General features: G+C 39.3%; 1 protein-coding gene across 1 annotated transcript in view; it reads right to left on the reverse strand.

Moving 5' to 3' along the window:
• Positions 1–27,073, reverse strand: part of LOC109913876 (chloride channel protein C-like) — a 114,779-nt gene extending 87,706 nt beyond the window's left edge. Inside the window, exons 1-8 of the mRNA XM_048596125.1 lie at positions 26,832–27,073; positions 15,530–15,659; positions 14,087–14,167; positions 13,090–13,265; positions 7,384–7,476; positions 5,474–5,717; positions 3,185–3,379; positions 608–654 (exon numbers count right to left, since the gene is read on the reverse strand). Of these exons, the coding sequence (XP_048452082.1) occupies positions 608–654; positions 3,185–3,379; positions 5,474–5,717; positions 7,384–7,476; positions 13,090–13,265; positions 14,087–14,167; positions 15,530–15,659; positions 26,832–27,073 (1,208 nt within the window). The remainder of the gene's footprint in view (positions 1–607; positions 655–3,184; positions 3,380–5,473; positions 5,718–7,383; positions 7,477–13,089; positions 13,266–14,086; positions 14,168–15,529; positions 15,660–26,831) is intronic.
• Between the last annotated feature and the right edge of the window lie 665 nt (positions 27,074–27,738).

Below are 27,738 nucleotides of genomic sequence, written 5' to 3' on the forward strand. Positions count from 1 at the left end.
CTATGTTTATAGTTCAAGAGTAGAAAAGAACCACTTCACCAGACCTACACTAATGAACTGTTCCTTTATTTGTAACTTGTAAAATTTAACTGTCCACTTCTCCTACATGTGTGTGAGTTATGGGTGACGAGTGAGAGGTGCAGTGTTAGATTTGGGGGTAATGAGATGAATAAACAACCTTCTTTAATTATACAGACAGTACATGGCTGCTGGCAATTCAAATTAACAAGAAAATCACAAGTTAAGAAATACACATCTCCCTTTTCAAAGTTACACTGATTACAGGCAGTAAGAAAAGAGAACAAAGTTTAAGATATTTCTCCTCCCTGGTGGTAACATTAGTCCCTTGCTACTGATTATTCAATGATCATTGAAGGAAGCAGGTGTCTGAACAATGGATAAGAACAGAGTGACTTACACAAGTGAATAGCCAACAAACATTTAAAACCAAATCTCACACCTGTTGGTAAAATCAATTTTTCCTACAAAATAATATTTCAATGAAGAACCAAAGGTTTCAACAGAGGAGTGGGGGAAAGGTTTGGAATTGGAAAAGAGAAAAGTGTGTTCTTACCTGTTTTCTGTTACATGGCTAGAGAGCAATGTGCATGGGAAGAAGTAAGGCACGTAGACAGTAGCCGTAATTGTGATTATCTGAAAAAAATTGTTTACAAAGAATTAAACTTCATAAATGATTTATCTGTTCTAATTTCAGGTATACTTGTTGGAAAGGTACGAAGGAGGAGAAGTCCAAGGATTCTCATCTTGTGACAGTAATGGAACTGTGATAAAGTCCCAAGGAATAATGGAAATAAGCTTGGAAAACCATCTGCAGGTAACGGCATTCCCATGCATCAGCTCAGAAGAGTCAGCATGGAACTCTAAAGAGGAAATTGTGTTTAACTAACTTGCTGGAGATTTTTGAAGAGAGAGAAGAGGGTCAATGAGGATGACACTGTTGATATGGTATACGTGGATTTCCAGAAAGTGTTTGATGCAGTGCCATGCAACAGAATTGTGAGAAAAGTTATAGGTCATGGCATAAAAGGGACAGTAGCAACATATATACAAAATTAGTCAATGGAGGATGGTTTGTTGTGGAGTTCCCCAGGGGTCAGTATTAGGACCCTTGCTTTACCTGATCTTTATTAATGACCTGGATCTTGGTATACAAGGGACAATTTCAAAGTTAGTTAATGACACTAAACTTGGAGGAATTGTAAACTGTGAGGAGGACAGTGCAGAACTCTAAAAGGACATCGACAAGTTGGCAGAGTGGGAGGATAGATGGCAGGTGAGGTTCAATGTAGAGAGGTGTGAGGTTTGATTGGAGGAAAATTGAAAAACAATGTAAAATATGCAGTAAAATTGTAAGAAGATGTGTAGGAACAGAGGAACTTGGGGGTATATGTGCACAGATCACAGCTGGAGTGTTGTGTACAGATGTGAATGTCACATTGGAAAGGTGTGAATGCATTGGCGAGAGTGCAAAAGTGATTTACAGGAATGAGAAACTTCAATCATGAGAAAGTTTGAAGAAGTTGGGACTGTTCTCCTTGGAGAAAAGAAGGAACATTGGGTACACTGTCAATTGGGAGTAGCCATTGGCCATTCGTCCCCTTGAACTTGTTCCACCACTCAATAAAGCTGAAGATGATCTGTCTGTTTTGTATTTCACATACACATCTACCCCACTAACTTTTGATTCTTGTGCCTTATAAAATGTGTCTGTTGTGTAACGTCTTTTGGATCCTGTTAAAATCTTGGATGATGTCATGGATGTATCCTCACTGGGCATAGATAGCATAATATAGATGGAGTTAAGAGGAAGAGAGAAAGACATGAAGAATGAAGCAGAGCCTTAAGGCTAGCCATGTGAATTCTGGAAGCATGCAGACTAGAATTTAGTGCAAAAATTTATGGAAAAATTCTTCAATAATGCAACAGTAAGATTGGAGCCTGGTTTACATCTGAATATAACATATTGCAGAATTTCATCTGAATATGTAGTAAAAATATTACAAAGAAGTCCGGGCCTGAAGATAGTTCTCAACCTTGTCTTCTCTCAACCAATCTGTCTTGAACACAAATCTATGGATGTGGACATAAAGCACACAACAAAAAAGTATCTATCTCCACCTTAAAAATATTTAATGAACCCACCTTCATTACTTTCTGAGGCAAAGAGATCCAAGGTCACACAATCCTCAGAGAGAAAAAAAAATTCTCCTTGTCTCTGTCCTAGAAGGGGGGAGCCCCTCATTCTAAAACATTGCCTCTGATTTCTGGACTTACCCACCAGAGGAAACATCCTTTCCATGTTCAACTTGTCGAGACCATTCAATATCTTATATACTTCAATCAAATCACTCCCCACTATTATAAACTCAGCCCAGCCTGTCTAAACTATTCTGAGAAGACAACCTTATCAAATGCCTTCTGGAAATCCAGGTACAGTATATCAACAGGCTCCCTTTTATCCATAGCACATGTTAGTCCTTTGAAGAACTCTAATAAATTTATTAAGCATGATTTTCCTTTTACAAAGCCATGCTGACTGTTTCAAATTATTTTCAGTTTTTCTAAATACTATACTAAAACTTCATTAATGATCCATTAATACCTTACCTATGACAGGTGCCAAGCTAACTAGTCTATTGTTTCCTGTTTTATTTCTCCCTTCCGCTTAAATAGAGGGGTTAAGTTAGCCATTTTCCAGATGATAGAACCTTTCCGTAATCAAAAAAAATTCAAAAATGAATGCCAACATATCTAGGAGCTCATTAACATTCTTTTAAGGCCCATGCCTGAAGTCCATTAGGATCCGAGGACTTGTCAGCCACATCTCCAGTGGTTTGTTCAGTACCACTTCCCTAATGATTATAATTTCACCAATATCCTTTCCCACTTCCACCTACTGATTTATAACTATAACTGGACAGGATGCTTGATATTTCTATTGTTCTATTTCTACTTACAACAAGTATGAATGACAGCTGAGTAGTATAACAATAATTGTGTGACACAGCTTATGATGAAAAAATCAGCCTGAAACTGAAGTATAGCAGTACACCTGAAGATGATGTGAAAGAGCAGAGATCAAATAGGAGGATGTAAATAAAAATATTGGGGGAAAAATAAATCAAATAATCTGTGTTCAGCAATAGTGTCACAAGAAACTCACCAGTGTTAGGACCGCCTCTGTAAGCTTGCAGACCTTTTGCACAAACTCATATTTAATTAATTTAAAGAATTTTGTCCGAAATTTGTTGACTCTCAGGTTCATGGAGACAAACAATGCTCCCAGCAGACCTCCTATTATTCCCAAGATAATGGTTGGAATGAAGACTAAAATATTCATGTCGAGCAAATATTTAACCTAGATAAACACAAATCAAAAAGGATAGCAGCAATTCAAAACCAAAAATCTTCAGTCCTTTCAGAACTAAATGTGTATTCCTATAGAGATAAGAAAAGACTCCAAGAAGATGATACTAAAGTAATATGCAACACAGCCTCATGGAGCAGGAGCTAGTAGATTAACATCCCTGGTCAGTGCTGAATTCATAAATATCATCTTGTTGGTAAAGCAGATGCTTTAAATACTTCAATTAGACTGGGTAAAATAAACAAAGTCAGCAGTACTCTAACTTCTACTGAACTCCTGCTGAGGCTGCATATTTGGCATTGAGTATATGATGAGACCTAACAGACTGACAAGGGGCTGTAGATCCAGTGGGGTGGATTAATAAAAATAAATACATATATACAGTTGGGGGTGGGGGGGGGATGGTGGTGATGGTAATGTCACTATCAGTGGTATTCCAAAGGCCCAGGTTAAGGTTCCAGGGACAGCTGGTGGAATTTGAGTTCAAAAAAATAAATTCCGGAATTGGTAAGTAATGTCAGCCATGAATCTAGCATTAGGTTTCATTAAAATAACATTTAGTTCACTAATGTCCTTTCGGGAAGAAAATCTCCTGTTCTCAGCCAGTCTGGTCTTCATTTGATTTCATAGCCACAACAATGTGATTGTCTCTTAATGACCCTTTGAAATAATTGAGCAAGCCAGTCAAGACATTCATGGCAGCTAGTGTTAGGCAATAAAAGCTAGCCTTGCCAGCAAAGCCCACATCCCATGAAAAGAATTTAAAAAATACAATTACACATATATCCTCAGGTGTCTTCCAAATTGTACCGTTTAGCCTATACTGCTTCTTCACTTTCTTCCATTTAAAATCTTCCATCTTGTTCATCCCCATGTTAAATTTCAGTGAAATGATGCTGTATATCCACAAACAATTAAAGCAGCAGTCCAAGTGCCAGGCCTTTGGTGAACACCTCTCTACATTTCTTGCAGCCTGATAAACAGCCATTCCCCAATACTCTCAGTTTCCTGTCACTGAGCCAATTCTGTATCCATTGTCTCGGTTTGGTCTTCATTTTAGGATATAGTTCAAAGATATTTTCAGACCCTTAACACTTTCAAAACTACCCGTGGATATCAGAAAATTATGATGATCTCATTATCTGAGGTATCAGCATGCAGTGACATGAAATGAAGGTTTGCTGGCGTCAGGTGACAGATCCCAGTGAGATAGGTTGTTATCCAGAGATGACATTGCAGTAGGAATGGAATCACACTGAAGGAGTGACTCCAGAGGGGAAGTGACTCCTTCAAAAAAGCTACCACCCTCTTTGCCTGGCCACTAGCCTGAGCAGTGAACTGTAAACATGGTATGGGTCAATTCCATTGCCAATTAGATGCCAACAGTGGCAAGAGGAGACCGTTTAGTGACTATTCATTGGACAATTAAGAACGTGACTGGCCTCTGCCTTTTCCATAACTGTTGACAAAATAGCAGCAGGCTAGATAGATAATACCTGGAGTAACAGCCGTACCTGCAGCCAATGCCATCCATCTGCTAACCTACAGGAGGCAGGTTTTGGTTGGGGGAGTGAGAGTTGTAAATTCTAGTGCAATATTTCCACACTAATAAAAACATATTACTTTGGTTTCTCAGAGTGTTGATTGAACGAGTTTGGAATGAACCCACCCAGTTATTATGGATGTGTCAAACAAGGGGGAGAAAAGGAGATTGCATCCTCACCAGATCTCCTACATGTTCCTGTTTATAGAAAACAAATGTCAGCATCTGCTGTAGCTCTGATTCCACAAAATCTATATTTCAAAAATCTAATTCCATACTTCATCAAGGGTTTTACAAAAACTAGTGATATTCTGTGAACATAGTATCCATCTGATCCTCAGGAAAATATATACTTCACTGGCTTACATCCTGATTTCAAAGTGAACTTTAGTCCCCTCAGTGAACTTTATTTTAAAAATCTCAGTGATTTATAACAGCTTCTATCTTGTGTCAGATGTTTCATTGTTGAGAAAATTTAACAGCAACTCAAAGTTCATTTTAAATTAATGCAGTTCTGTCAAACGTCTCTCTGCAGAACATACCCCAAACAAGATACTCTCTTCAGCCTTGAAGAATCCAAAATGTCCCTGATAAACAAATCCATGAAACGAAGAGGACAGGAGATCAGTAGTAAGCGCTGCCATCAAACAACAAAATAAGGTCTGCCAGGCGAGTTTGAGATCCCAGAAAGAGGCCACCTCTTCAAATGTAAACAGCAGTCCACCCATTGGGGCTCGAAATACAGAGGCAATGCCTGCTCCTGCTCCTGCAGTAATGAAGTTTCTCCTGAAACAGATGAATATTTCTATAAGGATAATGCCTTTGAAGCTCTTCTGAATGGGATTTTTAAAGAAACACTTTTGTTTCACTGCAAAAAAAAGGAATCTTCCATAGTTTAAATGATTATTTTCATTCATTTGCATACCATTGTAAAAAATATACTTTAAAATACATTTTTCAAAAAATGGACTGAGATTTAACCCATCCATTTCACCAAGTAATTCATGATTCTCAACCATAAATGTGCCACACAGACAAACCCTCTATGTGTTATTACATACAATGGAGATTGTTAGCTTAGTTAACTAAATAGCTGGTTTGTGATGTAGGATAATATCCTACGGCATGGGTTCAATTCCTATACCAGCTGTGGTTGCCACGAAAAATCCCACCCTCTTAACCTTTCCCCTTGCCTGAGGCATAGAGACACCACCGCCTCCCCCCGTCCCCTGTTAAACCATTGCCAGTTGTTTCTCTCTCTCTCATCATGGCAGACTAGTACAAAAGATGAAGTCACATGGTATCAGGGCGAGCTGGCAAGCTAGATACAGAAGGTGGAAGGATGTTTTTCAGAATTGAATATTGCGACTAGTGGTGTTCCACTGGGATCAGTGCTGGGACCTCTGCTGTTCATGGTCTACGTAAATGATTTGGAGGAAAAGACGGCTGGACTAATTAGTAAGTTTGTGAGAGGTATAAAGATTGGTGGTGTTGCGAATGGTGAGGAGGATTGTCAGAGGAAACAACAGGATATAGATCATTTGGAGGCATCAGCAGAAAAATGGCAGATGGAGTGTAATTTGAACAAATGTGAGGTGATGCATTTTGGAAGGTCAAGTACAGGTGGAAATTATACAGTGAATTGCAGAACCCTTAAGAGTATTGATATGCAGAGGGATCTGAGTGTGAAGGTCCACAGATTGCTGAAGGTGGCAGCATAGATAGATAGGTAATAAAAAAGGCCTATGGCATACTTCCTTCATTGAAAGGGACATTGAGCATAAGTTTAGGCAAATTATGCTTCAACTTAATAGAACTTCAGTTAGGTCACACTTGGAATATTGTATACAGTTCTGGTAACCACACTACCAGAAGAATGTGTATGCTTTGGAGACGGTACAGAAAAGGTTTACCAGGATGTTGCCGGGTATGGGGGATTTTAGTTATGAAGAAAGATTGGATACACTGGGTTTGTTCTCACTGGAATGCAAGAGGTTGAGGGGCAACCTGATAGATGTTTTTAAGATTGTGAATTGCATGGATATTGGGGAAAATATGAGTCTTTTTCCCAGAGTGGAGGGGTCAATTACTAGGGGACACAGGTTCATTGTCAAGGGGGGTAAGTTTAAAAGAGATGTGCCAGGAAAGGATTTACATCAAAGGTGTTGAGTACCTGGAAACTGCTGCCAGAGGAGGTGGTGGAAGCATAAACAATGGCAGCATTCAAGAAGCACCTTGTCGAAAACATGAATAGGAAGTGAATAGGGGGATACGTATCCTGTAGGTGAAGACAGTTTTAGTATGGAAGGGCAAAATGTGTCAGTGCAGGCTTGGAGGTACAAAGGGTCTGTTCCTGTGCTGTATTGTTCTTGTTCTCTCTGTTCTCATTCACGTAATAAATCTACTATGCTGATTCAGTGGAATCTACTTTTACATCATTAAAGTCAATTACCTGTCAGCACAGTTTCGAAATCTTGTGAAGAAAGGAAATTGAACTCCAAATGTGTCAGATTTAAACTGACTCAGGCCACTTCCAAGAATGGAACTACAAAGAAAGTCACATTTATCATAAACATGATTACTCAAATTTTAATATAAATTGAAAATAAGAATATTGTGACAATTTGTGAGTCCAACCTTGCCAGTCAATCCCATCTTGTATTACTTATTATTCAGAATGTATCTTGCAATATCCAATATCAAACTAAACTGTAATATAACTTCACCTTTTTAATTTAGTCCTGTATACCAGGTATTGAAATATTGGCCTCCCACCATGTTTTCTCCTTTTCTCATGGAATGCAGCATTCAGACAAAACAAGTACTACTTACCCTAAGAATTATGTTCTTTTGACATAAAATATAACAGAACGGTACATGGATTTCACCGTGAGAATAGTTCAGTACCTTATAACTCACAATATGAAAACTAAAAGATATGCAGATGCTGTAAATCAGAAACAAAATCAAAAGTTGCTGGAAAATCTCAGCAGGTCTGGTAGTATCTGTGAAGAGAAATCAAAATTAATGTTTCAGATCTGGTGACCCTTCCTCAGAACTGTTGGTAGCTAGGAAAATGTTGGTTTATATGCAGAAGATAGGATGGGGGGAAGGGGATAAGGACTAAACGATAGGAGTGGATAGGGACCAAAAAGAGAGATGTTGGGCAGGCAAAGAAGTTAAATGTTATGCTATCTGCAAGAACAGAGACATTAGCAATGGAACAAATTATTTGTAGAAGGCAATGAAGGAATATCAGAAATTCTAAATAAACACTCAATATTAGTCTTCACAGAGGAGGTGAATATTGAATGCCAAAGTATCAGAGATGAATGCAGATTGAAAGCTGAGATAATTATTCTAAAATGATCAAATTCTAAGATGAGCAACACTGAACAAGTTACTTAAATTTAAGGTGAACACATCATCAGGGCCAAATTACTTACAGCTAAGGATTGTGCGCCAAGCCAGACTAAATTGTAATGTCACTACCTGTAGCATGTCAAACTTTGGTAGAAACAGATTTTATACCAAAGCCTTAAAAAGTGCAAAAGCGGTATGGGGAATAAATTCAATCAGACTGCTCATAAGCATGGAGATCACAATGCACAATTATCCCATGCCCCCACCCCCTCCACCACCAAACTGCCAAATAGAGTGGTTACAGCACTGAATAAAACCATCAGACTGTAAAGCCCAGGCCACCTCTTAGCAGGATCAATTTGACTACGCCCACTCCCCTCCCTTTCCCCTGGGCTCTGCAATGATTTTACCTTCAGTTTCTTATCTAATTGTCTTTCAAACATTACAATTGGATCTGGCTACACCATACTCTCATGCAGTACATTCTAGATCACAAATATTCTCTATGTAAAAATGCGCTCTTTTTCTCATGCTGCTTTTGGTTCTTTTGCTAATCACTAAATCTCTGTCCAGGGTTCTCACTCCATCTGCCAAAGGGAATCATTTCTCCCTATCTATCTTTTCTAGATTCTCATGTTTGTAAACATTTTGACCAATACTCCATTCAACCTTCTCTTCTCAATTCATTCAGGTAACTGAAGATCTTTATTGCTGGAGATATTCTCAAAAGAATGACTATTTCTAGTCAGTGGTTGTAGTCTTTTCCCAGATGACTACTGCTAGTACGGTAAAGCCCACTTTTATTTCTCAGACTGTGGGATAAAAAAAAGGACAAAAATATTGCTTTAAACCAAGGGACTGTGGAAGAAGATGACGCAGTTTTTTTTTTAAAACATTTACTGTAACTCATTACATGTTTTATCTGCAACATTGCTTTGTACAAGCAATGTGGAAGGACACTAGACACCTTACATCCATTGGTGCATGTCCAGGGCAGTTTTGCCCAGTGACAGACTTTTGATTGGTTTGCTTTTTGCTTGGTAGTTGTGACTGTTCAGCGTAAGGCCAAATTCTTGATTGGTTCCTGGGTGATTGGCTACAACTTCATATTTGGACATAACAGCAGAAAAATCCAGGAGAAAACATTTCTCTTCTGTGAGTGACAAAGTAAACTAAAATTCCCAAGAAGCTAGTTACCGTCTCTCTGCAAAGAAAGGGAAAAAGGGGAAAATAAACACTTTCCGAGATACTGAATGGTATGATTTCAACCAATGGAGAACTTTCCCCAACTCCCACTGAATTCAATTTTACTCAGGTTTCTTGGCTGCATGGCAATAATCTGAGATTCTGCTGAAAAACTATTCTGCAGGTGTTGTAACAGAAGCTGTACTAGAAACATTGCATTCTAGTTGAGTCTACAAATGTGTAAATGGTCTTCACTTCCATGGTGGAAAGGATTGTCACTAAGCTCAGTTCTAAGTCCTGTTCTCAACTCTTGCACATAATATTTGAACAGAAGCTTTGCAACAGTGCATCAAGCAATTTGTCATGTATACTCACAGTTGTCTTTTAGGCGATGCAAATGATGTCATCATTAAGCTCTAGAGATGAATCAGTGTACAACCTAACCCTTCAGCAAACTGAGGAAAGCCTGAGGCTAGTATGCAGTTCATAGCATGTGGCGTTTGAAAATTTATTCACTGGCCTGAGCCACTTTTGTAAGGTCATTGAATTTCTAATGCTCCTGAATCCAGGTGTTTGAGGCTTTGGTCTCCATGGCTATCTGCTTCCAGTGCCATTTGATATATTGTTGAGGAGGCCTTCACAGTTCCTATGGTATCAGATATTTCTACTACCTTATATCTCCACAATCAACATTTCCAATGCAGCATTTGAAAACCTGAGAGCCTGCTTTCTTCCACCTTGTGCCAATCCTCACTGTTTCACAAGTCAGATACACTTCCTGAAAAACTGCCAACAACTGATCCATCCATAAGCCACCCCTCTTTTAGACGTTCAGGCTAGCTTTAACCAATGAATGCTACCTTTTACTTGAGCTACAAATTACAATTTTGGCTCACTACACTTTTGTGTGGTTGCACATATACCCAAATGGAGACCATTTGGTAATTCAGCTGCATTCCACTTTTCATTTCTTTATAGAACACAAATTTCCCATGGTTGGAAAGTGCTTAATTTGATCCTTGTGTCTTCACAAAGGCCATGGAGAAACTTTATTACATTTGGTTTGTATTTGAGATTTGTATTTGCGTGACTTACGCATTTCATTGCAGAACAGTCTACATCAACAAATATTAATACTCTGAAGTATCTTTCAGTGTTTTTGTTCAAAACATGTGGCATGGAAATATCTCATCTTGTTGTGTGTGTATAGTTTCATTTATTTAGATTCTTTGTTTTGAATACAAAAACACCAAGGTGAGAGATGTCAGTTATGGGAAATGTAATTTTTGTTACTTATAGCATCCAGCATGGACATCAAAAATTATCCAAATTAGCACCATATACCCTTCTACAGTAAAAGTTCCCTATACAATATCCCAACAATATTCTTTGGCTACATCTTCATGTACCCCTTTTCCACAAAAATCACAAGCCTTCTTTAAAACCTATTCTATACCAAATCTTGATTTGTTGAATTGAAATATTTTCAACAATATAGTGTCTTTTTCATGAGGAGACATTTCTTCACCCAAAGAGTGGTGAGCCCGTGGAATTTATTACTGCAGGAAATAGTTGATGCCAAAACATTGAATGTATTCAAGAGGCGACCAGAAATAGCACTTGGGGCGAATGGGATCAAAGGCTATAGGGAGAAAGTAGGATTAAGCTATTGAGTTGGATGGTGAGCCATGATCGTGAAGAATGGCAGAGCAGGCTCGAAGGGCTGAATGGCCTCCTCCCGCTCCTATCTTCTATGCTTCTATGTCTCTATGGGTGCGCTTGTTCCCAAGCAATTCCAGTCTTCTGACCTCCTCTCCTAGCTATTAAAAATAGGAGACATACGATCTCAATCATTTTTAAAGTGATATTTACAACAATTATTTATGGTCATATGATCAATTGTTCAATCCGATACAATTAAACATTTTTATGGTTTCAAAGTGGCTATTTTTTGTGGATTCACCAGATTATGTGTTGACTTGTGCATAGTGATATTGCTACTTTCAGATGAAACTGAACTAGTTTTGCAAGCAGAATAAGCAGAGGTTTACTAAACATGCATTACTACATTAAAAAGCACGCATCTACTAATCAACCAAGGTGTCAGATTCCTGCTGCAGACCAGAGTGTACGCATGAACTAGTGAAATGGGAAAATTGGTACTTATTTTCAGAATGGTGTACAGTAGGACCCAGTTGAGACCGCCCAAATGTAGACTTTTATCAGGTTGCATTAGGAAAATATTTTGGTTAATTGCATGGACTAGCAAACAATGATCAATTGTACGTTTTGTGCTGCCTTACCCTTTTTGCATCTCTCTCACTGTGCGCCCAGTGTACATTGTTCTATATTGAAGTAAGATTTTGTTTTGTAGGCCTTAGGACTCTACTGTTATGATCACATGGGTGTCAGAAATCAACATGGAAACAGACATTAGGCTGTGATTTGCCTGAACTGACCAATTCATGGTCAGAGGGTAGGCTTACTGTCCAATAATATGGCTGAAAAAGTATTTTCAGATAAGTGAGGGAGAGAGAGCATCTCGAGATAGAGGCTCCTTTCTCCAAGTATTTTAATCTTAAATTGAACTACTTCAGCCAGGTCATCAAATTGGATTCACAAGGTGATGTGTTGCTGCAGTTACAGCCGAAACCACACAGGCAAGTGAGATCTCTCAATCTGCCTGGAACAGTAGCCATCTGGTCTGCAGTAGGGAGGCCAACTGCAGGCAGCTATGCTGTTCCCAATGTCTCCTAGGATCCAGGGGATGAATTTTCCAATTGTCAAGTAATGAAATGAAATGGAGTGTGTGGAAGCATTGATACACAGTGGAACCTGCGATGTCTTGTGTCCTCTGACAATTAACTTTAAGGCTTAAATGATGTGACTTTCCACCTCTGCGCCCACACTCATCTGAACCAAAAATTTCAGTCCAAAGTCACGCGCAAATCAGTCTCCAATTATTCTCAAACAAGGAATGTGCAGCTTTTAACTTTATTAAGTGTTTCCTGTGACTTATTTAACTTGTGTTCCTATTCTTGCCATTGTTTTCACTGGACTCTCACAGGATTTGTTATATTCTGTGGTTCAGTGGTTAGCACTGCTGCCTCACAGTGGCAGGGACCTGGGTTTGATTCCACCCTTGGATGACTGTCTGTGTGGAGTTTACACATTCTCCCCGTGTCTGCATGGGTTTCCTCCGGGTGCTCCGGTTTCTTCCCACAGTCCAAAGATGTGCAGACTAGGTGGATTGGCCATGCTAAATTGCTCATAGTGTTCAGAGGTGTGTAGATTAGGTGGGTTATAGGGGGATGTTCTGAGAGTTGCTGTGGACTTGTTGGGCTGAAGGTCCTGTTTCCACACTGTAGGAATTCTATGATTCCTGTTTCTGAGAGATTTTGCTGCAGATTTGAAGAAATTAATTTGGCACCGGAATTAGACATTTTATGTTCTCTTCCAGCTTTCAGAAAGAGGAGACATTCAATCTTTCAATCATTTCAAAACTGATCGTTACAATAAATTAACTAAATCATTAAGTCTGATGCAATTATGCATGTTTATTGGTTCAACTCAATAGTTTACAATTTAATTTTAGTAATGAACTACTTACCCCATGTAAATCATTGGTCCTTCAGGCCCACAAAATAGCCCAGAGGCTACTGCTAATACACAAGACACCAAGGTCCCAAACAGTGTCTTTATGCGAAAGATACCTTGGATTGAGGCACCATTCAGAAAACCAATCACCTCTGGAAGGCCACTTGGCATTCCTGATGGACAGAAGATCTGGGAATATCAAACAAATAACGTCAGTTTGCATGAATTACACGGGAATTCTTCAATACCGCACAACTCAAATTTTAGCTAAATTTTTCATTCCAATTATTCAAAACTTTAAGGCAGCTCTGGCATCAGAACAAATGTAAAAGAATGGTCATTAAATGATTATACTATTACCTCCTCTATATTGCAAAGCTCCCCAGGGTATTTTTAAATCTTTGCAGTGGTCATGCTTTTAAAAGACCTGCTGAAGTTTTACAAGAAACTTAGGCTCACCAATATAATTCTCTGACGACAATTAGACATACAGACCTTGCCATGGATCATTTTAACCAGCTTTGATAAAGGTAAAGTAACTTTATAAGTGAATAACTATGAGACACCCCAAGTGTTAAAGGTATAACTATTTCAGTGCTTCCTTCAGTGCTATACATTATATGGGCCACACAGAGTCAGCCTATCCCTCACCTGTGACCCAAATGCATGTACTGTTTCAAGTGATAGTAGGAACTGCAGATGCTGGAGAATCTGAGATAACAAGGTGTAGAGCTGAATGAACACAGCAGGCCAAGCAGCATCAGAGGAGCAGGAAAGCTGACGTTTCGGGTCTAGACCGTTCTTCAGAAAAAATTTCAAGTGTCTCCATCTACAATCTCCTCCATCCCCTTTTTATATTGTGCCATAACAAGAAATAAATTTAATACAATTATCAGTCACCAACAGCACAATATTTGCCCCATCAGCAGCATTAAGTATCACATTTTAATCATTTGAACCATGCAATTAAAGTAACTTTTATGGAAGAATTACATCACAGTATTTCTTACCAGCACTGTTCCAGATGAGATAGTGACCATTGCTAATCCAATTCCAACTAGCCAGATCCATGTGAGGAAAAATTGATTATTCTGTATACAGCAAACAAAAAGCACAAATTTTCAACTTATTCTGTCAGCCATTGTGTTTTTTAATTGATCTTATGTAAAGGGAAATGACAGCGCATAGGAGTTCTACATCAATGCACCATCAAGAACTCAGTGCTATAATCCCAAATGATGATATTACTGAACAAGTCAGATTCCAGACTGAACTGAAATCTGGCTTGATAGATCATATTTGGTTTTTCTTTGGTTTTAAGGAGATGATCTTTCACTGAGATTTGAAGACATAATATTGCAGACTTGGGTTTAACAATACAACAGATGTTTACTACGCGGAGGAAATTAAGATAAAATAGAACAAACAAAACAATTTACATATAACACCAAATTTAAATGTTTAAATGGTAAAATACAATTCAATTATTCCTCGCAGTACTCCTTTACAGACTCCCATTCAGAATTCCCTTCCCTTTCACTTCTATTAGGGCTTAATTTAATTATGTTTCCAACCCCCTGTCTTGAAAATCTATTAGACACTCCCTGGAGCCCCATATAATTGAGCTTAGATTTTCTCAGCTTCAAGTAAACCTTCAGGATTTTAAACAAACACTTCTGGATTGTAAGTTTTAAACTAAGCTCCTTTCTTTTTTAACAGTCCTAAACCACCTCCCTTTCTCAGGAACAATATCCAGCTTCAGTCAAGACTTCTGCAAGCACCTAAAACTTAAACTAAGAAACTTTTTTTTCTAGCTATGGGCAATTCCAGAGTCTTCTATCTGAAGGCCTAAGACACTATGCTATTTACTTTGCTGTCTTGTAAACACTCCCAATTACTCTCCAGAAAGTCTCTCTCTCTCTCTAATACTACAATTTGAAAGAAGTCACCATGGCTACCAAAATGCTTATGAGTGAATCATTAAACCCTTCAGATACACAGACCCAAGCACCATACTAGTCATTCAAAATCCAAACTCTAAAACGTATACTCTTTACTGTGGTTTGTCAGTTTTGGCTATTCAATCCTGGCTCTAAATGGAAGTGAAGACTGCCTCTTCAGTGACAGCGAATTACAGCAAGAGACACTTCAGATACTACATACCTCATTATACAACATTAATTAGCAGTAGACCATTTATTTCCACTTGACCAGAAATGGTGCATAATGTGAGAACAGTACTAAATATATTGGATACAGATGACAAAAGTGGAGTATTATAGGGAGAAATACTTTATAAACAAAAATTACTTAAACTAGAAAATTAGAGGGCACTGTGTATTTTTCAACTTTGTAGTGGCATAATTGAATAACTAAACAAAATACAATTAGTAGCAAAGTAGGAATAATTTCTAAAGAAAGTTCACTTACATCAATTGTTTTGTGTTCCTTACCTGTATATAATGTAGAATAAGCTTCCATTTCAATTTGACAAGAATATCAATTGTCTGATTTACCAAGAATCCCAGGACCCCAATTGATATTCCAATGAGTCCCATCATGAACCAATAGTCCCAGTCTGACCTGGAAGAGGGTAAGAAATATTGGTGCTAATCCTTTTAACTCAAGAAGGAAATTAAGAACAAAACTGTCTATAAAACCCCTTGAAGATATTTCAACATTCAAATATATCATTGCTGATTTTAACCGAATTCTTTTATCCACCTTTGTTCTATGCCTCTGGATACCATTATCTAACAAAAATCTATCAATCTTAATCTTGAACCTAGGTATATGGGAACTGGTGTAGGCCAGTTAGCTTCTCAAGCCTTTTCCATTAATTTATGTGAGCATTGGTGATGTTGCCTCATTTACCTTGATACAGAGTAGGACTGTGGTTTGCCTTGCTGGCTGCCTCTGCACTCAGCAAGGAACCAAATAGAGTGTATTTATAACGTATGGTGCAGCCAGCCTTCTGTTCCTAAAGACAGTCTGCCCCTTTGAAAGAGAAGCTGCACTGAATTACAAGAGGATGCTGCTGATTTACTATAATTCTTACCAAGAAAAATTAAACATCTCAACAGAAAGAGAAGCCCAGTTACATAGAGGTAAAAAAAAACACACACACACATACAGACACCAGAGGTAAAGGAGGGAAAAGCTGCTGTCTCTCTGCTGAGAGATAGTAAGAACTGCCGATGCTGGAGTCAGAGATAACACAATGTGGAGCTGGAGTAACACAGCAGGCCAGTAAACATCAGAGGAGCAGGAAAGTTGACATTTTGGCTAGGGACGTTTCTGAAGAAGGGTCCCAACCTGAAACATCTACTTTCCTGCTCCTCTGATGCTGCATGTCTCTCTGCTGAATTCACTTTTGGAAAATACAGTTGGTTCTGCTATAACATATGTTTCTTCCATGCAAATTGGCTTTAATGCTATTGAAGAATTTAGACCACTATTTGTAAAACTTTCCTTACTTGTATTGGCTATAATGCAATTCCAGCCCCAAAAGTTTAAATGGCGCAGTTATTGCACAATTTTCTTACAACACAAGATCACACGAGAATGGTACTGTCGTGTTATATCAGAACCAACTGTAACATAATGTCCATTATTTGCTTAGTTCTTGAAGCAAAGAGAAGGTGTGGAATGTTAAGGCAGCTATCAGTCTGCTGATATGGCACATAGGCAGATTTCACCAAACCCCAGCAGATGTCTTTGGGATCCTCTGGCATTGCAGCTTGCTCAGGATATGCAGTGTTGAGGATTCTTCCAAATTCTTTTAAGGAGGACAATCAGAGCTGTTCAGGTTTTTCAGAAACAAGACAGCTGGAGTGGCAAGTATTTTCCTTCCTCAGGCTAGTACCAAAATAAAAGTTCAAACAATCTCCAAAACAGAAGCTGCAACTCAATAGACAGAAACCTAGGAAAAGATGTCTGCAGTAAACAAACATTTATCACAAGGCATGTGACATTCAAGAAATGAACTGTTAAAATAAGTTCCACTGTCCTTTTATTGCCCTCTATAACAAAAGAGCAGTCCATGTGCCAGTAATCCTTCTAAGCTCTATCTACAAAAATTATGAAATATGAAGCTACCATAACAATCACATCCATCGTCATTCAACCAGGATAGTCAGAACTCAGGCACATCATCCACACATTCCACCTTACTCTCACACACCTACCAGTGGTATTAGTCTTACTGAGAAACAGAAAATAGGAGCAGTGATAGGCCGTTTGGCCCTTTGAACTGTCACGCCATTCATTATTATCATGCTTGAGCATCCAACTCAATACCCTATTTTCACCCTAAAGATTCTAGCTCTAAGAACTATTTACAAGTCCTTGAAAACATTCAATCTTTTGGCATCAACTACTTTCTGTAGCAGGGAATTCCACAGGCTCACCATTTTCTGAGTAAAGACATTTCTCCTTATCTCAGTCCTAAATGTCTTATCTTATATCCTTAAACCGTGACCCTGGTTCTGGACACCCCAGTCTTCAGAAACATCCTTCCCGTCTTTTTGCTCTATCTTGCACTGTTAAAATTATATAGGTTTATGTAAGAACCCCTCTTTCTTTTAAGTTCCAGTGAATACAATTCTAACCACTCCAGTCTATCTTCGTATGTAGATCCCGTAATCCCAGAAATCTGCCTGATAAATAGTCATTGCAATCCCTCCACAGCCAGAACATCCTTCTATAGATAAGGAGATCAAAGAAGCATGCAATGTTCCACATGTGGACTTACCAAGGCCCTGTACATTTGCAGCAAGTCATCCTTGTATTGAATCCTCTCCCTACGAAGGCCAACATACAATTTGTTTTCTTCACTGTCTGCTCACCTATATGTCTACTTTCAGTTGCACTCCCTCTTTCCCAGTCTATCACCATTCAGATAATAATATGTCTTTCTGTTTTTGCTACCTCACATTTACATCATACTGCATGTGCCATGCATTTGCCCTCCCACCCAAATGGTCCAAATCACACTGAAGTATCTTTGCATCCTCCCCATAAGACCTTATTGAAGGCCTTCCAAAAGTCCAAATAAAGTACACGCACTGGCTTCCCCTTTTCAACTCCACTAGCCATCCACCTCTCAATACTCCAACAGATCTCCAAATATTAAGCTGTGGCAGGCATATCATCCAAACACGGTGAGACACAATCAGTAAGATTCTTCCTGTGTCTTGCAGGATAAAGTAGCACACTTTGGAAGGGAACAGGCCATGGCAAGTAAGGTACAAGGATGCCTGTTTCACCTGAGATTTACAGAGGGGATTGTTCTCAGCATTGTGGGACTAGTAGCAACAGAAGCTGGGATTTCTGGCATTGATTAGATCATTCAGGATATTCCTACCCTATGACCCTTCATAACCCCCAGATCATCCTTCGCTTACCAAATGGGATGAAGACATCACTGTGGACCTCTTGCTTTCTACTAGATCCCCTGTCCCTCACCTCAATATTCTCAACATATTGACTATATGTTTTCCAATACACAGAAACTGTCACCTATCCAGTTCAGCAGCATCAGAAGTCCTGTAAATTGACCTAAAACACGTAGCCCCTAGGAGCCCACTTTACAGCTGAATACTTGATCTTTGGTGTATGGTTTGTGAAATGATTGAATGGACAATATGGTCCAAATTTGAGAAATGGGCATCCCATCAGCAATTTGGACTGTGAGGCATCATGATATCATGAGTTCATTTGCCACTAGCACCGGCAATGATGATAAGCATCTTCTCAAAGTGGCACTCTGCATAGCCAAACATTTCTGAAACAGGAATCCAAATATGACAAACACACCCACCTCCAGTTTTAATGTTGGTGTGATGGACAACTATTCACCCAAAGGAGGTTTGTTGGTGAATTAAGGAACCTTTTTTAATTCTTCTGTGATATGAGCATGGCTAGAAACACCAGCATTCGTTGCTTATCTCCATTTCCCATTAGAAGGTGTGGTGAGCCATCTTCTTGAAGTGCTAAAGTGTATCTGGAGTAGGTGTACACTAACAAGATCACTTGAGAGTTTCAGGAGATTCAACCGGTGACAATAAAGAAACAATAGCAATAGAGTTACAATTTAGGATGGTGTGCAATTTGGTAGGGAATCTGCAGGTCATGGTGTTCCCATGCCTCTGCTGTCCTTTTCCTTTTAGATGATAGAGGTCGTGTATTTGAAAGGTGTGGTCAAAGGACTCCCGTTGAGTTGCTACAATGCATCTACTTAAGGGTGGTTATTCCCACCGTTGTGCATCATTCAAGAGCAGAGAGGAGAGGGGCCACTGAAGGAGAGGGATCAGCAGCTTCAGATTTAGGAGCAGCGAGGAGGGAGGCAGAGCTGGTCAGCGAGAACAGCAGGGGAGGGGAGAGCAGTGTCAGAGCCAGGAGCTATGCAGACATGGCCAGCTAAAGCAGCAGGGGAAAGGGGAGGGCAGCTTTAAGTTTGGGAGCAGTGAGGAGAGAGGTAGCTCCAAAGACTTGAAGGGTAAACTTTGTTTCCGATCCATCCACTGATGCTACCAGACATGCTGAGGTTACCAGCACTTTCTCTTTTTTTTTACGACAGATCTCCAGCATCCATGGTGGTTTGTTTTTATTACAGGAAAGGGGCAGATCTGGCAAGTTAAAACATTGGGAGAGGGGAGGCCCAGAGTGCAGAGGTAGAAAAGTAATGTCAGCAATTTAAAATGATGTGAGCACAGGAGGAGGATTTGGTTGGTGTGTGGTGAAGCATGCAGCGTACACTTGTCTTTGATGAGCTGCAGGAGCTGGTTGATGTCATCAGTTTCAATGTCAACCCACTGGCAAGATCCCAGCTAGGCGGTTAGGATGAGGATGATTTGAGACTATGTGTGAGAGAGTGCATATCCCAGTGTCTCCCTGTCTGTACGGTGGAACCTGGTCTCTAATTGTCTCAACCATACTTGCAATTGGACAAAGACATTGCTCTGGTGGGACAGAGGAGCCTCACAACAGTACAAATACATGAGCTCATGAGGAGCTCATGAGTCCCCATGGACTGAGGGGCACAGTCAATGGATCATCAAGATACTGTAACAATGACCATCTTCAAGAAAGGAAGTAGGACCAATTCTGGTAGCATAGAAACATAGAAAATACATGCAGGTGTCGGCCATTCAGCCCTTTGAGCTTGCTCTACCATTCAATATGATCATGGCTGACTACTTACCTAGTAACAAGTTCCTACTTTCTCCCCATAACTTTTAATCCCTTTAGCCCTAAAAGCTTTATCTAACTCTTTCTTGAAAACATTCAATGTTTTGACCTTAACCACTTTCTGTGCCAGAGAATTTCAAAGGCTCACCATTCCCTAGGTGAAGAAATTTCTCCTCACCTCAGTCCTATATGGTCAACTTCAAATCTTTAGAGAATGGCTTCTGGTTCTAGACTTCCCAGTCATCAGGAACATCCTTCCTACGTTTATGCTGGCCAGTCCTGTTATAATTTTATAGATTTCTATGAGATCACCTCCATTTTTCTAAACTCCAGTAAATATAGACCTCGCTAATTCAATCTCTCTTCAAATGTTAGTCCTGCTACCCAAGGGAATCAAGCTGGTAAACATTTGTTTCATTCCCATAGGCAGAACAGATTTCCTCAGATAAGGAGATCAAAAATGTACACAATATTCCAGGTGTGATCATAACAAGGCCCTGCACAATTGGTGCTAGACCTCCTTGCTTCTGTACTCAAATCCTCTTGCTATGAAGGCCAATACCTTTTGCATGAACAAAAACAGAAATTGCTGGAGAAACTCAGAACCTTTTTTCTCCAGAGTCACTGGACTTTGGAGCAGCATGGGAATTTGGTGCAGAGGGGAAGAAGTGCTTTTTCCTTGTGTTGTGAGATCTTAGTTTGTAAGGTCTTTTTTAACAGGATAAATTAAAGCCCAGGATTGGGAGCAGCACAAAAGAAAGTGTAACATCACAGAAAAATTTTAAGTTTGTTGGTTGGTAATAGCTGTGAATTTGACTCCTTAAAAGATGCTTTCAGATTGAAGGTAAATAGGAGATATATTTTACTGGTTAAAGACTAAAAGACCCGTAGGAATTTTTAAAAAAAATTTAAGAACTGGGCAAGTAAAAACTGGGCTGGTGATATGTTGTACCTGCATATGTGGGAGCTTTTGGATTCCATTGTGGTTCATGATGATCACATCTGTAGCAAGTGTTAGTTGCTTGAGGAACTTTGACTCAGAGTTGATGTGCTGGAATCTGGGTTTTGAACACTGCATCACATCAGGAAGGGGGAGAGTTATCTGGACGTTATGTTTCAGGAGGCAGGCACACCCTTCAGATTAAATACCACGAATTTGGTCAGGAACAAGAGGGTTTGCCTATGAGTGAGGCAGAGAGTCGGATCCAGGAGATGGTGTAGAAGGAGACTCAGCCCTCAAGCTCATCTAACAAGTTTGAGATTCTTGCTCCCTATTTGGATGTGAGGAGGAGCTGTAGCGATATATGGCTGACCAAGCATCTTTGAGCCATTCAAGAGGAGGGACAATAGAGAAATATTGTAATCAGGGATAACATAGTCAGTGGAATAGACATTGTTCGATTAAGAGTCCCAAAGACTGTGTTGCCTGCTTGTTGCCCAGGTTCAGGATATCTCATCCTGGCTGAGAGGAATTTGAAATAGGCTGAGAAAGATCCCATTGTCATGGTCTACGTGGGTACCAACAGTATAGGTAGAGAGAAGGAAGAGGTTCTGCGGAGGGAATATGAGTAGCTACGGTTTAAATGAAAGAACAACCAAAAAGATAATAATATCTGGATTTCTATCTGAGCCACGAGCTATTTGGCACAGAGTCAACAAGACTAAAGAGGTAAACGTGATTAAAAGATTGGTGTACGAGAAATGGATTTGAAATCATGGGACACTAACACCATTGGAAGGAGTGAGCCGTTCTGATGAGAAGGCCTCCACCTGAATTATTCTAAGACCAGAGTCCTGGCGAATCGCATAACTAGTGCTGTAGATAAGATTTTAAACTAAATAGTGTGAGGATTGCTTCAGAGATAGTAGGAACTGCAGAGTGTGAGGATTGGTTCAGTTGCATAGAAAATTAGAAATGAAAAGGTCATATAAGAAAACACAAAAGTGTTTGAAAATTTGATAATAGAACAAAGTTAAAGACTTTATATGTTAATGCGTTTGAATAAGGTAGACGAACTAATGATGCAAACAAAGCAAATGAATGTGGTCTCATAGCCATTACACAAACATTGTTACAAGGAAATCAAAATGGGAACTTAACGTTCAGCGATATTTGACATTTTCAAAAGACAGGAGGAATGGAAAAGGTGGTGGGGTAGCCCTGTTAATGAGAGATGAAGTGAGGTCAATTGTGAGAGAAAATCTAGGCTCTGATGATGTAGAGTCCATTTGGGTAAAGGTAAGAAAACAGCAAAGGAAAGAAGACATTGGTAGGAGTAATGTACAGACCCTCAAGCAGTGTCTACTCTGTAGTAGAGGCTATAAATCAACAAAAAATACAAGCATGTGAAAATAATAGAGCAATAATTATGGGTGACTTAAATCTTAATGTCAATTAGGTTAATCAAGTTAGAAAGCATAACCACAACAATGAATTCATAGAGGGCATTAGGGATAGTTTCCGAGAGCAATTTATAATGGAGCCCACAAAGGAGTAGGCTATCTTGGATCTGGTAATGGGTAATAAGACAGGTTTAATAAACGATCTTAGAGTAAAAAATCCCCTAGGAATTCAAGAGTGAGGCACTTTAGATGGAGCCAACTGTGTTTGATTTAAATAAATAGCATTACAATGAAATGAGGATAGAGTTAGCTAAAGTGAACTGAGCAGATAGATTAGCAGGAATAACAGTAAGCAAGCAGTAGCAGACATTTAAGGAAGCAATTCATGGCTTTCAGGAAAAATACATCCCAGAAAGGAGGAAAGATTCTATGACAGGGATAAAGCAACCATGGCTAATTAAGAAAGTTAATGAGAAGATAAAGTTGAAAGAAAAAGCATATAAGGAGACAAAGATCAGTGACAGCCCCAAAGATTGGGTTAAATTCAGAGTCCAGCAAAGGGGGACTGAAAAGATGATAAAGAGAGAGAGAAAATAAATTCTGAGGGCAAACTGTGAGGAATATAAAAATGACAGTAAGAGCTTCTTTAAATATATAAAAAGAAAGAAGGGAGAGGTTGAAAGGAACATATGCACCTTAGAAATGAATCTTGGGAGACAGTTTTGGGGAACAAGTAAATGGCACAGAAATTAAACAAATATTTTGCATCAGCCTTTACAGCGGAAGACATTGCGAACATCCCACTAATACTAAATAAAAAAATAGAGAAATGAAGTACCATCACTATTACTAAAGAAGTAGTATTAGAAAAACTAATGAGGCTGAGGCACAGAAGTCATCTCATCATAGATCATAGAATCCCTACAGTGTGGGAACAGGTCCTTTGGCCCAACAAGTCCACACCGACCCTCAGAGCATCCCACCCAGAACTATAACCCACCTAATGTACACATCCCTGAACTCTACGGGCAATTTAGCATGGCCAATCCACCTAGCCTACACACCTTTGGACTGTGGGAGGAAACCAGAGCACCCAGAGAAAACCCACACAGACACAGGGAGAATGTGCAAACCCACACAGACAGTCACTCGAGGGTGGAATTGAACCTGGGTTTCTGGTGCTGTGAGACAGCAGTGCTAACCACTGAGCCACCTGGCGCTGAATGGCTTACATTCTAGGATCCTGGAAGAGGTAGCTGCAGAGGTAGCTCTAGATGCATTGGTTATAATTTTTCAAAAATCATTGGATTCTGGAGAAGTATCAGAGGATTGGAAAACTGGTGTGACACAGTTGTTCAAAAAGAGAGGGAGGCAAAAAATGTGTAAATATTGGCTGATTAGCCTAACATTTATTGTTGGAAAAGTATTGGAATCAATTACAATGGGCAGTGGCTCAGTGGTTAGCACTGCTGCCTCACAGCACTATGGCCCCAGGTTGGATTACAGCCTTGGGCAACTGTGGGGAGTTTGCATGTTCTCCCTGTGTCTGTGAGAGTTTCTGCCAGGTGCCCTGGTTTCGTCTCACAGTCCAAATATGTGCAGGTTAGGTGAATTGACATGCTAAATTGCCCATAGTGTCCAGGGTTTTGGAGGTTAGATGAATTAGCCAAGGTAAATGTGGGGTTCCAGGTTGGGGTGGATCTAGGTGGGATGCTCTTCGGAGGGTCGGTGTGACTCGATGGGCCAAACGGCCTCTGTCTACACTGTAGGGGTTCTATGATTAAGGCAGTAATCACGAAACTTTGGAAAATCATAATCTAATCAAGCAGAGTCAGCATGACTTAATGAAAGGGATATCATGTCATGCTAGTTTATTAGGATTTTTGAGGAAGTCTCAACCAGAGTGGATAGAGGCAAACCAAGATGTCTTACTCTTGGACTTCCATAAGGCATTCGGCGAGGTACCTTACTAAAGGTACTAAGATAAGAGCCACGATGTTAGAGGTGGTATATTGGCATGGATGGAGAATTGGCTAAACGGCAGGAAAAAGTGAGTTGGGAAAAGGTTTAGGTAGGTTTCTACAGGAATCAGTGCTGTGATCGCAACTGTTTACAATGTATAAGAATGACTTGGAGGAAGGAGGTGAATGTGTTGTAGCCAAGTTTTCAGATGAACTAAAATGGGTGGAAAAGTAGGTTGTGAGCAGGATACAAACAATTTACACAGAGATATTGACAGATTAAGTAAGTGGACAAAAAAGTTGGCAAGTTGAGTATAATGTGGGAAAATGTGTAGCTGTTCATTTTGGCAGGCAAAACAAAACAACAGAGTACTACTTAAACAAAGGAGACTGCAGAAATCTGCAACACAAAGGGTTCTAATAAAAAAACTGAGATGACAAGGAATTTCTTCTCTCTGAGGGTTGTGAGTCTTTGGAACTCCTTGCCACAGAGAGCTATGGGGGAATATTCCTTGTGTATTATCAAGGCTGAGATAGGTCGTCATGGAATCAAGGGGTATGGGGAAAGGACATGAAAGTGGATGTGAGCAATGTTAGATCAGCTATGATCCTATTGAATGGCAGAGTAGTCTTGAGGGACAAAGGACCTACTCCTGTTCCTATTTCTTATGACCTTGCCTTCTTAGTCTCACCTCTCACCTGAGGTGTGCTGACCCTCAGTTTAAACTCAGAGGCATGTAATAACATCTCTGAACAAGTTGATCAGAAAATATCTATTCTGGGGATTGAAGGGCTCTTGTGCTGCTGTGATAGTGTCTCTACTGCTGGACAGAAGGCCCAGGTCCAAGATTAAAAATTTTTTTAAAAATCTATTGTAAAAGTTCTAGTAATTTTTCAAAGTGGAGACATCTAACAACATTCCAATTATTTTTGCAGAGCCAGATTAATTGCTCGGCCATAGTTATTTGCAGATTACTTTAAAAAATCCAACTACACGATTAATTAAAACGTAACTTCATATGCGGTGTTCCATCAACACAGTGGCCAAAAAGGAGAATTGATCTATAGTACTGCAAGATGATTGGGAGAGAGGAGTCCACAGGCAGACCATGATGAGCACTGAAAGACAAACCATAACTTTGGGGTTTCTGCATTAATCTGTGCTTTTGCTAAATAAGCAATAACAACTTGTACCTATATAGCACCTTCAAGGTAATAAATCATACCAAAGCACTTAATTCTGTAGGTACAGTCAAATTCACAGGTGTAGTGACATCAAATATTAAGAGTTCACCATCAAAAACATAATGTAACCTATATTCACCACAGCTCCACATTACCCCTTTACTAAACATTTGTCTTTAATCTCATTATACTCTGAACAAATGTAAATATCTTTAAGAACAAGCTCATCCCACAATGTATTTTTCCTTTCCTTGTGTGAAAGTCACTGGCTTCTACTGGGATGCTCCACTGGCACCAGGCACTTTCCAGAGATTTGGTATTTTACCAATTCTTGATGTGTACAATTAAACTGTAAACATTGGTCAGCTATTTTGTCATGAAAGACAAACCCTCTGAGCCCAATCCCATCCTCAGTAAATGTCCATACAAGAAACACATACACAGATTAACAGACTCTCAGCATTTGGTACAGGAATGCAAGCAGATTGAAGTGCTCATTTTCCAGCCATGTCTCAGTGCACTCTTGCTTCTGAGTCATGAGAGTTCAGGTTCAAGTCCTGCTCTAAGGTTTAAGCACAAACATCAAGGCTGACAGTCCAGTGCATTATTAAAGGAATCTTGAGTCGAAGGTACTCTTTGAGATGAGATGTTAAACTGAAGGCCCACATTCCGGCTCTGCAGGATGTAAAACATCCCATTGCATTACTTCAAAGACGAGCAGGGCAGTTATCCACTGTGCCCTAACCAATATTTATTCCTCATTCAATATTACAATAGAACAAATTATTTGGTCATTATGATGCTGCTGTTTGTGGGAGTTGTGTGCCTAATTTGGTACCTCCACTTCCTACAACAGTGAATATACTTCAAATATATTTCATTGACTGTAAAGCACTTTGAGATATCCGATGATTAAAAAGAAGTGCTGTATAAATACAATGGTTTTTTCGAAGGTAACATTTTGATTAGAGCCTTTGATTAGACTTTTTTTTATTGTGTTTACATTCTTAAAACATAAAACTATTGATGTTGAAATGAAAATATCAAAATGATAAGTAGAAATTGTGCTAATTACCTGTAAGGTTTTCTTTGCAACCATTTTTTATAAATATCACTGTGAGAAGGTAGATAATCCAGGCTCTCATGTAATGCCAGGTTTTCTCGATCATTCTGGGTCCACTTAACATTAGTTACATTGTCCCCATCATTTCTTTTTTGAACATGGTGTTTATGTGCCGCACGTCTGCATTGTTGTAACAAGGGATGCTCCTCAGGATCTTTCCATTTCCTGGTAGCCTTGAAGTGCAGTGAGGTCATTTAGCTCCAGTAGCTTTCAGACCCTCGGAAATCAACAGCTTCAAAAGTTGCAAAGGAAAGATCCTTGATAAAAAAACAAAGATCACTGAGTTTTCAGCACCACAAAGATTCTAAAAGGGAAAGATTGTGGCTTTGGTTGATCCTTGTGACAAATAGCTAACTGGAGAATGCTTCCAGTAACCTGTTTTATCCAGGTTTGTTTACTGTCAGGAGATGTTGAGCCAACAGTGATGCAACCCGACTTAAGAACGTAGATATTACTAAATACAAAAAAAAATCAATCTTGTGCCTTCTACTACCCATGGTATGAAATTTTAGTTGTTCATTAATTGTAGAATACATCTCTAACAATTATTCTACAGCTGACCCAAATATGATAATTTATAATGTAGGATTATCCCACTGTTTCAACTCACTATTAAGCTTTGAATACATTGTAACATCTGATTTGTTTTACTCACTACCACTCAGTATTGCTGCAATAACTTATTACCAAGCAGGATCCCCAGATTTCTTTCGTTTCCATGCACTCTATTTACTGTCCGTTTAATATTCACCTCATTATATTGTTAGGTAGCTGTCAACAACACCTAAAATCACCACTCCAATATTGGCTGAACATCTTCCTGGATTCTTTGATGCACAGGACACTCATCCCTGAAATA

The sequence above is a fragment of the Rhincodon typus genome, chromosome 4 (assembly GCF_021869965.1).
Source record: "Rhincodon typus isolate 14 chromosome 4, sRhiTyp1.1, whole genome shotgun sequence".
NCBI lineage: Eukaryota > Metazoa > Chordata > Chondrichthyes > Orectolobiformes > Rhincodontidae > Rhincodon > Rhincodon typus.